Below are 16,312 nucleotides of genomic sequence, written 5' to 3' on the forward strand. Positions count from 1 at the left end.
CCTCCCCCGCTCACATTCTGTCTCTCTCACACACAAATAAATAAACATTAAAAAAATTATTAAAAAAAAAGGAAAGGAAAAGAAAAAGAAAAGCTTTGGAGACAGAAAGGCATGCTTACAAATTCCAGTTCTGCTAATAATATTTATGTGACCTTGGGATATGAACTTCAGATCCAGGCTCACGGGGTTACTGGGAAGTGAAATGAGCTTCTCCTGCACTCAAGAGCCTAGTTCAGGGCCTGAGGGCTCAAGTAGCCAAGCGGCCCTGAGGATTGGCCATGCCTGGGGCCTCTGGGAGCCTGTGGGCAGCAGGGCTCAGTCAGCAGGAAGAAGCCTGACTGCTCTGCTTTGCTGTGTCTATCCCACCACAGGTCCAGAACATCAGCCTCCGAGAGGGGGAGGTGGTGACTGTGGAGGGCCTGGGGGGGCCTGACCCGCTGCCCCTGGCCAACCAGTCTTTCTTGCTGAGGGGCCAGGTCATCCGTAGCCCCACCCACCAAGCAGCACTGAGGTTCCAGAGCCTCCCACCACCTGCTGGACCTGGCACCTTCCATTTCCACTACCAAGGTAGGCCTGGGCAGCAGAGGGAGGAACCAGCCCAGAGTGGGTGCCCTCCTCGGGATCTCTGGTGCTATTATAGTGTGTATAGGGGGTGGAGGGGAGACGGGGGACAGGCACAGATGCCCAGTGAAGCTCTGTACGACTAAAGGTGATTGTTTAGTTGTACAGAGACACATCAGACACCTCCAGAACCTTCCTTCTTCCACCTACTACCCTGTAAGGAACTGGTTGTGAAGGGGGCCCGACACAGAACCAGGTAGCCTCAGGGGTGCCCCTTGCCATCTATTCATTCATTCATTCGTTCATTCAGTAAACTTTTCCTAGGCATCTGCTCTTTGCCAGGCCTGTGCTGGACGCTGACAATATCAAGATGAACTCTCCAAGTCCTTGCCCTCAAGGAATTCAGAATCTCTAGGGGAGGCAGACCCTTAAACAAGCAGTAGCAATAAAAGCCATCTCCCCCAAATTCAAGGGGGCCAAGGTCAAAGGGGCTTGATAATGACCAACGGGAGGTCCTTTGCTACCAACCTGGCCTTCCTGAACTGCCTCATTCACCCGAGACCTGTCTCAGGCCCCAGTCAGCTCAGAACACCTCTGGAACAAGGGAGTGGCAAGATATAATGGGAAAAATCACAGACTCAGGAGATGGGAAGACCTGTGTCTAAATCTCCTTCCCATTGGTTGACCTTGGACAGGCCATTTGACCACTGTGACCTTCTTTTCCTCCGCTGTACAATGTGACCAATATACCTACTCCATAAAGTCATGATGAGGATTATACAAAAGGGTTCATGTGAAGTGCCTAGCACTTAGGATGTTCCATGAACTTAGTATGATCCACGAAGGAACCGAAACAAGTATTAAAGAGCTGGCAGGATGGGAAAGGAAGGAAAAGGGGCTTGCCTCTGCCCCTCTTCCATCAGCATCTCTCCTGGCCCCCTTTCCCCAGGCAAAGTCTTCTTGACCCCTTGTACTGCTGTAACAGGGTAACCGGTTCAGACTGGGAGTGCTAATGGGGAAATAATTGGTGTGAACAATTACGGCATTGCCCTGCATTATCAATAGGGGCCCACTTCTGCAGCTCCGCAGGGTCCACAGTCCAGGGAGAAGGACAGGCGCTGGAGACACAGATGCTGGAACCACCTAAGAAGCACTTGCCCCTCTCTAGCCTCTCCACCCAAACTGGGAGAGCAGTCTGGTGTGGCAGCATGGAGCCTGGCGGTGGGCATGGGCTGCCCAGGGTCTTGGCAGAGGCAAGGGGCCAGCTGAGGCAAGGGCCAGGCTCCCTAATGGCTCATCAATCCTCCCTAGCAGTGGGCATAATTTCACGCCACGGTAACCTTCTCTCTTGCCGCAAATTCCTTCGCACAAAACCCTGGACCTTCTCTCTGTTGGGCCAGACAAAGGTGGCTGGAAGGCAGGGAGCTGGAGGCCTGGCAAGGGGTGCAGACCCCAAGGAGGGGCTAGGAAAGCTGGCCCAGCCCTGCCTCCTGCTCGGCTCCCAGAAGCCCTCCCTCCTCGGCCCAGTTTTTGTCAATGATCAGCTCTTTCCTTAATGAGTGTAATTCCCCTAATTATAGGCTGTAATTAGCCCTGATCCCAGAGATGGGAACAGGAGGAGCATGTGCTCACACGCGTGTCTCCCTGGGCTGGAGAAAGAGGGTGCCAGAAGAGGGGGCGAGGGGACTAGTACCCACATCACTGCCGGAGCTGTCCAAGATAATGTTGGAGATCACAAGCATGGGCCCCCACAAGGGCTTCATCTGCAGAATCCAAGTTCCACCTCCCCTCCCACAGCCTCAGGCAGGGTGAGGAAGCAGAGGGCCCTGCCAGGCATGCCCCTCCTCCCTCCTGAGCATTCCTGGCACCGGACTTGGCCCCAGAAACAGACGCCAGGGAGAAAATAGCTCAACAGATTGCAGTCATCCAGGCTCCCTGGGAACGGTAGTCATGGCAACAGGAGGAAGCTCCTCCCGGGAAGTGGCCTCTCTGGAGTCTGGGGGCTTCCTCATCTGCCCCCCGCCTCCTGCTATCACCTCATCCCAGCCCAATTTCCTAATCTGTAAAATGGGGGACCTCCCTTCCCAGAGTTGTGATAGGAACTCCCAGGAAAGATTTAAGTACATCTGACTCGTGGCCTAGACCTCCCTGGGTGTCACCCCTCTCTTCTGTGCTCTGGGTGGGGTGCCCCACCCTCTTTTCCCCATCCCTCCCCAGGTCTGTCCCCAGATCATTGTAAGCGGCCACCACAGTAACCAACCACCCAGGGCAGGCTTGTCTGTTGCTCACAGGTTTCTCTGACTCCTGAGCCCAGGTTTCTACTTCACCTGGGGAAGCAGGTGGGAGAGGGGACATGGAAGGCTCTAGAGGGAGGAGCTTCACGTGCCCACCCTACCACTCACTGGCTGCATGATGAGGGCAAGTCCCTCAGTCTCTCTGAACCTTAGTGTTCCCTACCTGAAAATGAGTTACTAACCCATAGCTTGCCTTCCTGCCTCCCAAACGTGTTGTAGACATCAAGCAAGAAGAACATGAAGGCATTTTATAAACTGGAAGGTGCCTGCAGATGTGAGGTGCTTGTATCAATCAAGATTATAAACAATAACAGCAGGCTGGTACATTTGGTTTTTGTTCTGTGCCCGGCATTGCACACAGGTCCTCTCAGTTAACCTCTCACGTAACACTGGATGCAATACTCTAAATGGGTGGGTAAACAAGGAAACTGAGGCATGGAGAAGTTAGGCAGCTTGCCCAAGGTGGCACAGCAAGTAGGGGAGCCTATATTCAAACCCAGGCAGTCTGACCCCAGAACCACCCCCTAAGTGCCACCCTGTCCTGCCTTGCCAATCACAAGTAACCACTCGTTGGCCATGAGACATGGAAGAATGTGAATCATCCTCTCTCTTTTCACAAGCCCAGTAACTACAACCAGGAGAGGTGAAAATCACAAAACTCATTTCTGGATTCTGTTCTGCCCAGAGGCAACCCCCCTTTTTCTATTCACACAAATCACACAGAGGCCAGCAGAGTTCCTGCCTCAACCTCTCTTCCCATCCACCTAGTGACCAGTGAGGGTGGGCCCCTCCACCCAAGATCCTCAGTCTAGACAATCCCCATCCCTCTCACGACCCCCAAGAGTTTTCAGACTCTGTAGCCCAAGGCTTCATTCAGCCTGTCTCCTTGACCCCTCTGGCCTTCTTTCCCACCTCTCCGACCCAAGCGCTGACCTCCATTTTTAGCTATCACCCCAGCTTGGCTCCAGGTTAGGACTTGCCAGGTTGTTTTATAGGATTTGCTGCCACCATCCGGTCACACTTGGTATGACAATTCCAAAAGTTCCAAGTTTCCCAAGGCAACTTGTCCTTCCCCCAACTTCCAAGAAGGCGTTCCCTGCCTCCCCACCCTCGCCCCATCCTGTTTTTAAAAGAAGTCCACAGCCCTTGCCAATGAATACTGGAAAAGCTTTTTACTGTCTGACTTCAATCGTTCTGGCTGTAATTCCTATTCGTCCCCTATAGGAAAAATAATATCAGTACATCAGGATAGACTTACTATTTCAAGTGCTTTCATATCTATAAGTCATTCAATAAACACTTCTTTTTTAATTTTTTTTAATGTTTATTTTTAAGAGAGAGAGAGAGACAGAGTGCTAGCAGGGGAGGGGCAGAGAGAGAGAGAGAGAGAGAGAGAAGCAGGCTCCAGGCTCCAAGTCACTCAGCCCAGAGCCTGATGCAGAGCTCGAACTCACAAACTGTGAGATCATGACCTGAGCCAAAGTTGGACGCCCAACCGACTGAGCCACTCAGGCGCCCCTTTCAATAACCGTTTCATAAAGATGTGCTATCAGCTACATTCCAGGGATACCAAACTGAATAAAATACTATCCCCTTCATTCTCTTAATAACCCCATAGGTAGGCTGGCATTTTGAATCTCATTTAACAAATGAGGTGGGACACAGAAAGGCTAAATAATCTGCCAAAAGTGTCAGAAATCTTGGACCAGAACCCAAGCCTTCTAACTTCCAGCTCTGTGCTTGTTCCGCTAACCAGCCTAGGCTGCTGGACATTTCACTGGCACCTTCTGGGGAGGGGATCAGAGTCTTTTCTGGAATTCCTGGTGCTTCCTCTGGCCCAAGTGACGCCTCCAGGCAGGCTGTGGCAGGACCCTTTTGCCCTAGCTATGACTCAGCCCCACAACACACACACACACACACACACACACACACACACACAGTGTCACTCATTTTCTCTCTGCAGCCTATCTCCTGAACTGCCACTTTCCCCGGCGTCCTGCTTATGGAGCTGTAACTGTCACCAGCCTCCACCCGGGAGGCAGCGCCCGCTTCCGCTGTGCCACTGGCTACCAGCTGAAGGGTGCCAGAATCCTCACTTGTCTCAATGCCACCCAGCCCTTCTGGGATGCCCAAGAGCCTGTCTGCATTGGTAAGTGGCTCCAGGAGACCCAGTGCTCAACAGGGAAGTAAGTTGCGGGGGGGGGGGGGGGGGCGTTGGAGATCATCCCTGCTCTCTGCTCCTGCCTGGAACCTTCATTTGGTCTCCATAAGAAAGCCAGACAATGGCCACACACCTCAGTAGCATTTATCCAACCACCCTCCTTGAGCACTTCTGACATAGAGGCACCACCAGTACAGAGCTAAATTAAACAGGTACCGTGCCCTCAAAGAGCCCACAATTCCAGGAAGTGGGAGAAGAAGGAAGCGCACGGATCACCAATTTCCAGAGCAGGAAGTAAAAAGCACCAGTGAAGAACAGCAAACAGACCTGGGCAGGGAGGAAGCAATCATTCCTAGTTGGGTATTTAGGAGGCTTCCTGGGGCAAGTGACATTGAAGGTTTAACACTTCAATGGAGGGAACAGCGCAGGCTTTGACAACAGAGGCAACAAGTTGAGGGAGTGTTTAGGGACTCAGAAAATAGCCAGGGAGGAGCTCAGAACTATTCCTCAGGAGAGCCAGCCAGATGGTGTCTGGAGGCCAGGAGGCCGGCCAGGCAAGAGGGTCTGAAATTAGTGACTTTGGTAATGGAGAGCAGGGAAGAGGTTCCAGAGACACAGATGAGGGAAGAGGGGCGAGCGGAAGGAGACTTCCTCCCAGGTTCCAGTCCTGGATGATCAGGAAGTCTGAGGTTGCTGTCATTGGAGAGGGGCTTGTTGGCAGAAGGAAGATGGAGTGTTCAGTCTGCAGTGTGAAAGTCAGCTTGGACGTCTTTTTTTTTTTTTTTTTTTTTTTTTATTTTTGAGAAAGAGAGAGACAGAGCATGAGCAGGGGAGGGGCAGAGAGAGTGAGAGACAAGAATCTGAAGCAGGCTCCAGGCTCCGAGCTGTCAGCACAGAGTCACATATGGGGATCGAACTCACAAACCGCGAGACCATGACCTGAGCTGAAGTCGGACGCTCAACCGACTGAGCCACCCAGATGCCCCTTTTCTTTTCTTTTCTCTTGTTCTTCTTGCTCTTTTTTTAATCGCTTGGGCTCTTGAGGCTTCTCTCATTTTATAAGCTCTTCCTGGGTGCTAGGCACAAGCAGAAGCGAATAAGCCAGATGTGGTCTCTGCCCTCAAGGAGCTCTCTGGCAAGTGGGAATTCTGGCACACAGCAGGTTCTGCGCAAACAGGGCTGTGACGGGGTGAATTCAGGGCATGGGAAGGATCCAAGGGAGGGAGAGCTGCTCCAAAATGAGGAAGGAGGAAAAGAAAGCTTCCCAGGGAGAAAGCATGGAGGGACTACAAGAATGTGAGCCTAGGGAAGTGGGTTGGATTCTTGAGACAGCACATGCAAAGGTGTGGAGGCAGAAAGCAGCACGGTGGAGTGAGGAAGTGCTGAGGCGTGCCTAAAGAAGGGAATATATGGGATGGGGCTGAAGCTCGAGTCAAGAAAGAGCTGGGTTGGTAAAGGTTTGAATGCCACCTTGGGCTTGCATTACCTGGGGGTCACAGGGAGCCACAGACAAATTTAAGTGAAGGGTGGGGCATGATCAGATTTGCAGGGCAGTTCTGTTCTGAGACCAAACAGAAAGGTGGGTCTGCCCTCTCTGCGGAGAAGCAGAAAATCAACGCAGCCCTCTCTCCAGCTTTTTTTTTTTTAAGGTTTTATTTATTTTGAGAGAGAGAGAGAGAGAGAGAGAGAGGAGGGGAGGGGCAAAGAGAAAGGGGTGGCAGAGAATCCCAAGCAGGCTCCGTGTGCCCGATGAGGGGCTCAAACCCACAAACTGGGAGATCATGACCGGAGCCAAAATCAAGCGCTGGTCGTTTAACCAGCTGAGCCACCCAGATGCCACACCCCCACCCCACCCAGGAGCTTTATTAAAAAAGATTCTGCTCTCTTGAACATCTGGAGACAAAGGCGCTGTGTCTTCGCCACGGCAGCCTGGTCTCTGAGAGCAGGCAGGGGCCAGAGCTGTGTGTCTAAGAGAGGAAAGTGCTGCCTGGAACCGGCCTCACTCCGCTTGCCTTTGAAACCCCTTCTCTGGCCCCACTCAACTGCCAGGAGCTCATGGCCAAGTAACCCAGAAGTCCTCAGTGATGGGGCCAGGAGAGCTACTCAGCCTCCCCTTGGAAAGAGGACAGTCCCAGGCCAGAGGAGTCAGCCCAGGAACAACGGGGGTAGTGATGCTATTTCAGAAAGCATGTGAGGCCAGGTCCTGGCTAGCAATGTCTGCTGAGGGCACAAGATTAGGAGGCGGATTGTGCGTCCACCAGATGTCTGTCAGCCCAGATTCTAGTCCTGCCCTCTTTTTTATATGCGTTCACTCATTTTATTCAACAAACACTGAATACCAACTCTGTGCCTGCCCTGAAAAGACGTGGCCCTTGCCCCAGGGGGTCCTAGTTAAGGGACATATCCAAACAATAACTGGAGCCCCGGGTAAGGGACTTTAATAAAGTCTGCCTGGGGGGAGTTGGGGAAGACCTCCCAGAGGAGTCAGCAGAGAGAGGAAGTGACTCACCCAGGACCCCTTGGCTAGGCCATGGCAGATCTACCACAGTCAAAGGGATTGCACATGAATGGTCCCAGAGGTGTGAAAGGTTAGGAGGAAAATGTCCCAGAGGTGTGAAAGGTTAGGAGGTAGGGAGTCCGGGCTGCCTGGGGCTGCAGGGTCACAGGGGCCAAGGACTGACCTTCAGGACCATGAAAGCAAATACCCCTGCTGCCCCATGCAGAGGACGCAAGAGCTGGGGTGGGCAGGCACGCTTGGCAGGCCATCCAGAATCCAGTGGGTCTAGGATCCGGGATCCAGCCCACAGCCCTGGCCGTGTCTCGCAGCTGCCTGCGGTGGAGTGACCCGCAACGCCACCACCGGCCGCATCGTCTCCCCGGGCTTCCCGGGCAACTACAGCAACAATCTCACCTGCCACTGGCTGCTCGAGGCTCCCGAAGGCCAGCGGCTGCACTTACACTTTGAGAAGGTTTCCCTGGCGGAGGATGACGACAGGTGAGGGGAGGTCCTGGCCCGGTGTGGGACAGGAGTGCGCGGCCTGCTAATGCCCCGCTGGCAGGACGGGGACCCGAGCCTGGGCCACACCCCAACCCGGGACAACAGGACCAGCCGTGCAGCCGCTCCTCTCCTGGCCCAGGCTCATCATCCGTAATGGGGACAATGTGGAGGCCCCTCCAGTGTATGATTCCTACGAGGTGGAGTACCTGCCCATCGAAGGCCTGCTCAGCTCCGGCCGACACTTCTTCGTGGAGCTCAGTACTGACAGCAGCGGGGCAGCCGCAGGCATGGCCCTGCGCTATGAGGGTGAGCCTGCTGGGGCCTCGCAGGGGTGGAGGGCTTGAACCCAGGGCCTCTTCTCTCACACCCTCCCCCCACCACCTCCATTCCACCATCCCTCCTTCCAACTTAGCCCTTGCTCAGCTAGCACTTAGCCCCACCCCCCATCCCTCCCGTCCAGTTTGGGATTCCTACCCCATTTTTGTGGGAGACCCTTGCCTGGACCCGGGCCCTCCACAGTCCAAGAGAATGAATCCTCTCGAGTCTGAGGAGCAAAAAAGGCCCCAACCCTTAGAGACGGAAAACTAGAGACATTCTAGAACCACTCATGCATGCATGCCTTCGTTAATTAATCCAAAAAAGAAACATTTATTGAGTGCCCTGTGTATATGAAGCACAAAACTAGGTGCTGGGAATGCAACGGCGATCAAGACGGCCTCCCAAACATGACAGGGTAGGGTGCTCTGGGCATCCCGCCCCTGCTGCAAGCCTAGGACACGCATTTGTGGTCAAGAACATAAAGGCCTTGGGGCGGGAGGCAGAAGAACATCTGCCCCATGTCTGCCCCGGTTGCGACTGAGCTGGGCTGGGCCTGGTTTGTAGCCTTCCAGCAGGGCCACTGCTATGAGCCCTTTGTCAAATACGGCAACTTCAGCAGCAGCGCCCCCTCCTACCCCGTGGGCACCACTGTGGAGTTCAGCTGTGACCCTGGCTACACCCTGGAGCAGGGCTCCATCATCATTGAGTGCATCGACCCCCACGACCCCCAGTGGAATGAGACAGAGCCAGCCTGCCGAGGTCAGTAGGTACCTGTGGATGGGTCTGCCGGGAAAAGGGAGCAGGGTGGGGACGGGAGAGCCAGCTGCAGAACCTGGGGTCATAGGGCCCCTGTGACATGTGTGATTCAAGCTTCCCCTCGAGGAGGAGGTGGGGGCTCCCAGCGGTAGGTATTCCTGCGGGCAGGAGGCAGCCCCAGGACATAGCGCTGGGGGTGTGAGGCGGGACACCGAGGGGACGCACCTCCGGGGCCTCCCCTGCCTTCCAGCTGTGTGCAGTGGGGAGATCACAGACTCAGCTGGTGTGGTGCTCTCCCCCAACTGGCCGGAGCCTTACAGCCGTGGGCAGGACTGCATTTGGGGCGTGCACGTGGAAGAGGACAAGCGCATCATGCTGGATGTCCGAGTGTGAGTGCTCACCGGGCTAGGCCAAGCCAGCTCCTAAGCCCTGGGGCCATTTCTTGCCCAGCCCAGCCCGGGGTCCCGGGCCCACCCTCCCTGACGGTCCTCCTCCACAGGCTGCGCATAGGCCCTGGTGACGTGCTTACCTTCTATGATGGGGACGACCTGACAGCCCGGGTCCTGGGCCAGTACTCAGGGCCCCGTGGCCACTTCAAGCTCTTTACCTCCATGGCCGACGTCACCATACAGTTCCAGTCAGACCCTGGGGCCTCGGTGCTGGGCTACCAGCAGGGCTTTGTCATCCACTTCTTTGGTGAGCTTGCCCCTGCCCTGCCCTGCTGCCTGGGGGAAGAGATCGTGGCAAGCCAGAGAGGCCAGTGCCATGAACCTGAGAGCTCTTATCTGACAAGGGAAAGCTGGACACTTTCCCAGGTGTCACCTGAAGGAAGCCAGTCTTATTCTCAGTCTTCCCCGAGGGCACAGTGAGAGGGGGCCTTCTGTTGCAGCAAGAGAGATTTGGGTAGGCAGCAGGAAGACCTTCATACCAAAAATAGGAAACTGAGGAAAAGTGTTGGTTTCTGCCTTTCTGACAAGCTTTAACAGCAGTGACAATTTCCCACCCTACCCGGCCCCTCTCTCAGGACTGAGGAACTGGCAGATGTCCTTTAGAAAGCAGAGCCAAAGCCTGCCTACATGATAACCCAGGAACCGAAGAGACAGAATGATGTCAGGGGCAGGCGAGGAGGGGCCCCCGGGCAGGAAGGAATGCATTGCTGAGGCTGCCCAGGCCAGGCTAGGCCCAGGACAAACTGGCAGGCGCTGGAGTGGCCGCACGGTGAGGAAGGCAGGCACAGACAATTTAGTGCCCGCTAAGGGCCCGCACCTTGCTGCCCCTGTGCCCCCAGAGGTGCCCCGCAATGACACCTGTCCGGAGCTGCCTGAGATCCCCAATGGCTGGAAGAGCCCGTCTCAGCCTGAGCTGGTACACGGCACAGTGGTCACTTACCAGTGCTACCCCGGCTACCAGGTGGTAGGATCCAGTGTCCTCATGTGCCAGTGGGACCTAACCTGGAGCGAGGACCTGCCCTCCTGCCAGAGAGGTGAGTGCACCTGTTCCCTGCGTTCCCTTCCTCAATGGAAGCTACAAGCCCCTCTCCTCCATTCTGAACCAGACTTCGGCTGGTATTGGCTGGTACCCTTGAGCTTCCTCCGCCTCTCATAGCCTCGGTTTCCTCACCTGTGAAATGGAGGAATGAATACCTTTTCAAAGGGTTCTCCACCAAGTACTTCAAATATTTCCTTCCTGGGAGACTGCTAGTGTCTGTTGATTCTAGTGGATGGGAAGAGGAAAAATAAGGGATACACCAGCGAAATGGTAGGGACAGACGAACAGGCGGCGGGGCCACGTGTCATGAAGATACTGGCCGACCTGGAATAAAGCCAGGGCGGGCTGGCTTTTGTGGAGTTCTACCTGGGCTGCTCTCCCCCACCACCCCCTACCCATAGTGACTTCTTGCCACGACCCCGGGGACGTGGAGCACAGCCGACGCCTCATATCTAGCCCCAAATTTCCTGTGGGGGCCACCGTGCAGTACATCTGCGACCAGGGCTTTGTGCTGACGGGTAGTGCCATCCTCACCTGCCACGACCGGCAAGCCAGCAGCCCCAAGTGGAGCGACCGGGCCCCTAAATGCCTCCGTAAGTGTCAAACGGGTAGGAGGGAAGCCTCCGGTAGGAGATAAAAGAAGCCACCTCTGGAGGCCAGGGGCCTGGCATCCTCACTGGGCTCTGCCTGCTTTGCAGTGGAACAGCTCAAGCCATGCCATGGCCTCAGCGCCCCTGAGAACGGTGCCCACAGTCCTGAGAAGCGGCTACACCCAGCAGGGGCTACTGTCCACTTCTCTTGTGCCCCTGGCTACGTGCTGAAGGGTCAGGCCAGCATCAAGTGTGTGCCCGGGCATCCTTCACATTGGAGTGACCCTCCACCCATCTGTAGCGCTGGTGAGTGTTCACAACTCCTGCCTGTTCCACAGGGCTGCTCTGGCAAAGATGCCAAATGCTGAGAACCAGAACTCCCCTGGCCCCACCCCCTTCACGTTACCCTTGGTCTCCCCAGCCTCTGCCAGATCCTTCTGACCTGGTGACACCAAGACAAATGCTGGGGTGGGCTCTCCTTGGACAAATCCTTCCCATGATCAGCCTCTTCCCTGCCTTAGTGGTTTGGCCCATTGGTCTCACCTCTGCCCTTGGCGCCCCCCTCTTGTTCCAGCCTCTCTGGATGGGTTCTACAGCGGCCGCAGCCTGGATGGTGAGCCCCCCGCTGAGGGCCTGGGAAATAGTCTCCCTGCCCTGGCTCTCACAGCTCCCAGGCCATGGGTTGCCCAAGCAGGGAGGGAGGAGAAAGAGAGAGGTCTGGGACCAGCAGAGCAAAAGTTCTTTCCCTGCCCCTAGCTAGCTAGAGGGAGCTGGTGGCTGGATTCTCCTGGGCAGAGGTGAGGGCAGATATGGGCTCTGGGTGACAGGGACTTCTGCCCCAATCCCGACCTCTGTGTTTTCAGTTGCCAAGACACCTGCTGCCTCCAGCACCCTGGATGCCGCCCACATTGCAGCTGCCATCTTCTTGCCATTGGTGGTGATGGCGCTCTTGGTGGGAGGTGTGTACCTCTACTTCTCTAGGTGAGTCCGGTTTCCCTTCCTGCCCTACATACCTGACTCACTCCTGCCCAGCACTTCTGACTCACAGGATTTTCTGTCCCACAGGCTCCAGGGGAAAAGCCCCCTGCGGCTGCCGCAAACACGACCCCGCCCCTATGACCGCATTACTGTGGAGTCAGCATTTGACAATCCAACTTACGAAATTGGAGTAAGTATCTATGCCATTCTTTGCACCCTATCCAGGACCTCATCTATGCTCCCTTGGGCAGGTACCCCTGAGGGTCCCTCCAAACCCTCTCACTCTTTCCCTTTTCCTGGGGAAGGTGGATTATGGGCTGGCAAACCTTATACAAGTTTCCAACTCCAAGCAGTCTCTTTACTTTGCAGGAGACGAAAGAATATGAAGTCTCCATCTAGTTGGGGCAGCCTGGAGGAGTCAGCTCAGCCCAGCATCACAGCCCAGCAGCAGAGTTTCCAGCCTCCTGCTGTCCCTACACCTCCTGTACATACCATCTGGGAAGAGACGCCACCAATCCCTCAAGAAGCTGTGCCCTTCCCCACCTGTAATGCCCTCCAGGGCCCATTTTCTTGGTACCACTGCCCACATAGGGCCCTTCCTTGGGTTCAAGTCAGGGGGCATCTGCCTCTGGGCAGAGCACAGCTGGAGCACACGCATCAGGAACCAGCATTCTCCTGACTCTCCTTCATGCCCTGGACCTCTAGCCTGGAATCCACAAGCCGAGGAAGAGCACTTCTCTCCAGGTGACCACCATCCAGCTCGGCATGTGGCACCTTGCAGCGGGGTTAACTTGATGGTGGTGGAAACTGCACCAGGGTGCTCCTCACAGGGCCATCACTAGTGGCCAAAGCTGCTGTCAACAGTGACCTCTGGGTAGTCCTGGCATGCTGACATCAGCCCCTCGGGCGGGGAGGTCTCTAGTCCTTCTCTAAGGCCCCAGGAATGGACAGTTCTGCTTCCTGGAGGCAATAATTCTAAGGGATCCTAAGGGGCTTAGGGACCCTACCCGAAGCTCAGGTTGGGCTTCCCTAGGCACTCATGCTCCACACCAAAGCAGGCCACCCCACTGCTGCCCTGGCAGCCCTACACCCTGAGGAGAGGGAGATCTTCCCCTGATGTCAGTCTGGCTTTACAAACATCTTCTTTCCCACTAGTCCCTCCTCTAACCCCAGCCACTTGCCAGTCTCCCCTCCTGGCCACTGTGTTTTGGGATAAGGGGAGTGGGCAGGCATATTCTGGAGAGGAGCAGAGGTACAAGGGCCCAGGAGTTTGGCATGGAACATGGGGTCAGAGACCCAGGGAAAGACCCAGGAGTTGGCTACAGGCCACTTTGAACATGTAATGTATTATATGGGGTCTGGGCTCCAGAGAACAATCTTCTATTTCTGTTGTTTCCTTATTAAAATGGTGTTTTTTGGAAAAAAAAAAAAAAAAAAAGCAATGGCCAGGTAGATGGTACTTTCTTGGAGGGAAGGGAGTTGGGAAATAAATGAGATGTGGACATCAAGACCAGAAGGCATGCTGGACCCACCAACTGATCACTCCCAGATTTTATCAAACAAATTACATGCAGTACTCCAGGGGCTACTGTTCCAACAAGGTCAGTGCAACAGATGGCAGGTGAAATAAGAGGCCCCAGTAGGTGGCCCACAGCGGTTTGGAAGCCCAGGAATCCAACCGCTCATCTACCCCCAATGCTTCCTTTCTTCCTCTTTGCTAGGTCCAGAACTACAGTCTGGCATACTCCTAAGCTGCTCCTCAGTGCCACTGTATTGTTGGCAAGGCCCAGGAAGCCTGATGCCTCTCTCCTTCCCCTTCTTTCCCAACAAGCAATGTTTAGAAAATTGGAACCGGATTCAGAGACTGAACCCCTGAACATGAGGCCCTAGTCTGTCCTGGCCTCAGGGAACATCCAGACTATCAAGAGGAGGGGCAATGCAACTTAGGGTAGGGACTTGGCTCCTGTTTTAGCAAAAGCTCTATCCGTGGGCTCCAGAAAGAAGTTGGCTGGAGAGAATCTGCTTAAGGTTGCCATGTTTGGTCACTTGTAGCACCGGTACCCCTTCCCTATGGCTTTCCTATGGCTCCCAGCACCTCCTGAGATGAAAGTGTTAGCCCAGCCCTGGCTCCCAGCATGCATACCCACGCTTAGAGGTGTCCTCTGCATGGCTGCTCCCCAGAGTAAGAGAAAGAGGCAGGCAACAGAGTTATGGACACTTCAGAAGCCAGAAGACAAAATCCACGAAGGAAATAATGGCAGCAACCAGCACCTTCTACTTCCACAGTCTTCCAACAGAGAGGTCTTGATCACTTATGGCTTCCCACCTCCCAGCTCTACCACAGGCCTCCTCGAAGGCTGGAGAAACTCCAGCCGGTGTAGAGTGCAGTGCCTATATTAGCCACAAGAGGTCACTTCGGAAGACATCTGTATCCCACCTGCTTGCTAGCTCTTCTCAATTCCCCTGGAACAGCCAGGGCTGGAGCTCTCCAAGGTGGCACCAACTTCCAACCTCTGGGCTGACCTCACCCTCCAAGGTCTAAGAGGAAGGTGTGTAGAATGATTAGTTCCCCTGGCACTTGTCAACAGAGCCAAGTATTATTTTCCTCTCTAGCCCACCACCTGTTCCTGTCCTCCACTGCAAATGACGATGTTGATCAAAGCAAAGCCTTATTCATTTGCCATATGCCAATGGACTTCTCTGCCCCATAATGCCTTCAGGCTGACACAGCAGCACAGCTGGGTCCTGAGCAGTAAGAAGGAATCAGTGGAGAGGGCACATGTGGTTCCAACTTCTGAGGGCCTGTGACATGAAACAAAGCCCCAGCAGAGATGAAGTCTGGCCATTTTCATACATCTAGCTCAGCGCTATTCTCTCTGAAGTCCACCTCTCTGGGCCATAGCCACTAAGATTTCTTGTTTGCTGAGGCTGGGAGAGGGCAGAGAGCGGCCAGTCTACATGACATCTACACACACACACACACACACACACACACACACACACGAAAGATAAGGCCTATGACCTTATCATTCTTCCCAGGCACCAAAAGAATCATCAGAAAAGTCAGACAAACAGAGCCCCAAGACCACACACAGACATCCCTACTATCTAACTCAACCTCCTTAATATCCCAAAAGAAGCAGCAGCAAGAACTCCATACAGACAATTAGCATGGTGTAGGGGAGAGTGTCCTGGCCTGAGAATCAAATCTGTTTCATTCATACATAAGTCTGTCATAAATTCACTATGCGAACTAGGAAAATCACTGCTCCTTTCTATGCATCTTGAAATGAGATTCACACAGATGGTCTTTAATCCCTTTCTAGTTTTATCCTTCTTCAAACGTTAAGTACCCCCTTAATATCAGAGGTGAGCTGGACACAATTACCTGGCAACAATGCCAACTAAACGCCTAGTGGCAGGCACAGTAATGCCATTCCCTTCGCCACCTCTTCCCCTACCGTCAGGCAAGAGATAACTGGCCATCTCTGAAGACGACACCAATGAGAGGGAAAGGTGCCGTGGGGGGTGGGGAGGGAAGCCCAGAATTCGAGGTGAGGCCTTCAAACTACAAATCCCAATACACAACACTGCAGCTCTCAAAAGCATCCCCTCCCAGCAGGCAAATCACTCTTCCCGAGGCCATCCCACCATACAGTGCACAGCATGCACACAGAACTACGGCTCCCACAATCCACCAGATCCCTCGCGATTCTTGAGCCCAGGTTGCAATGCGCTCGCGTTCGCCCTTTGGCCCTCTTGCGCATTGCAAACTGGGAGTTGAAGTCTTCTATAGGCAGGTAGCTGGGCGTTGTCAGCGTTACTAACTCTTCGCTGTTGGCCTCCTCTGGAGTCGTTCCCAGGGACAGTGATCAAGAGAGGATAGTAACGAGCAGGCGGAACTCTCCATGGTGTCATCACTACGCAAGGCAGAGATTCTCAGGCTAAAATTTAGTGTCGGGAGCGAGAGGGAAGTGTGAACAGTAGCCATCCAACCCCACACCAAAAGAATAGTTTTCCGTCGCGGTGGCTTTTCTTTTCTCTTTACCAATATGGCGCCTAGTCCAGCCACACCTGACGCTGGGAACCAAACGATCCAGTACAATAACCCTAGGAGCACAGCTGTCACCGACAGCCTACCAGCTCCAGCCAACACCACACCTTACTC

General features: G+C 54.4%; 1 protein-coding gene across 4 annotated transcripts in view; it reads left to right on the forward strand.

Annotated features, from left to right (window-relative positions):
* Nucleotides 1-13,595, forward strand: part of SEZ6 (seizure related 6 homolog) — a 45,927-nt gene extending 32,332 nt beyond the window's left edge. The window contains exons 4-17 of one of the 4 annotated variants that reach the window (XM_086686476.1): nucleotides 372-567; nucleotides 4,819-5,004; nucleotides 7,843-8,011; nucleotides 8,154-8,320; nucleotides 8,897-9,091; nucleotides 9,339-9,477; nucleotides 9,588-9,784; nucleotides 10,377-10,571; nucleotides 10,978-11,169; nucleotides 11,275-11,472; nucleotides 11,741-11,779; nucleotides 12,030-12,147; nucleotides 12,232-12,334; nucleotides 12,498-13,595. In XM_086686476.1, coding sequence (XP_086542602.1) covers nucleotides 372-567; nucleotides 4,819-5,004; nucleotides 7,843-8,011; nucleotides 8,154-8,320; nucleotides 8,897-9,091; nucleotides 9,339-9,477; nucleotides 9,588-9,784; nucleotides 10,377-10,571; nucleotides 10,978-11,169; nucleotides 11,275-11,472; nucleotides 11,741-11,779; nucleotides 12,030-12,147; nucleotides 12,232-12,334; nucleotides 12,498-12,530 — 2,127 coding nt within the window. In that variant the 3' untranslated portion in view covers nucleotides 12,531-13,595. The remainder of the gene's footprint in view (nucleotides 1-371; nucleotides 568-4,818; nucleotides 5,005-7,842; nucleotides 8,012-8,153; nucleotides 8,321-8,896; nucleotides 9,092-9,338; nucleotides 9,478-9,587; nucleotides 9,785-10,376; nucleotides 10,572-10,977; nucleotides 11,170-11,274; nucleotides 11,473-11,740; nucleotides 11,780-12,029; nucleotides 12,148-12,231; nucleotides 12,335-12,497) is intronic. The other 3 variants (XM_086686477.1, XM_086686479.1, XM_086686480.1) reach the window with 3 other exon arrangements.
* Nucleotides 13,596-16,312: the final 2,717 nt, after the last annotated feature.

The sequence above is a fragment of the Puma concolor genome, chromosome E1, assembly GCF_028749965.1.
Source record: "Puma concolor isolate L17-30 chromosome E1, mPumCon1.1.hap2, whole genome shotgun sequence".
Classification (NCBI taxonomy): Eukaryota; Metazoa; Chordata; class Mammalia; order Carnivora; family Felidae; genus Puma; species Puma concolor.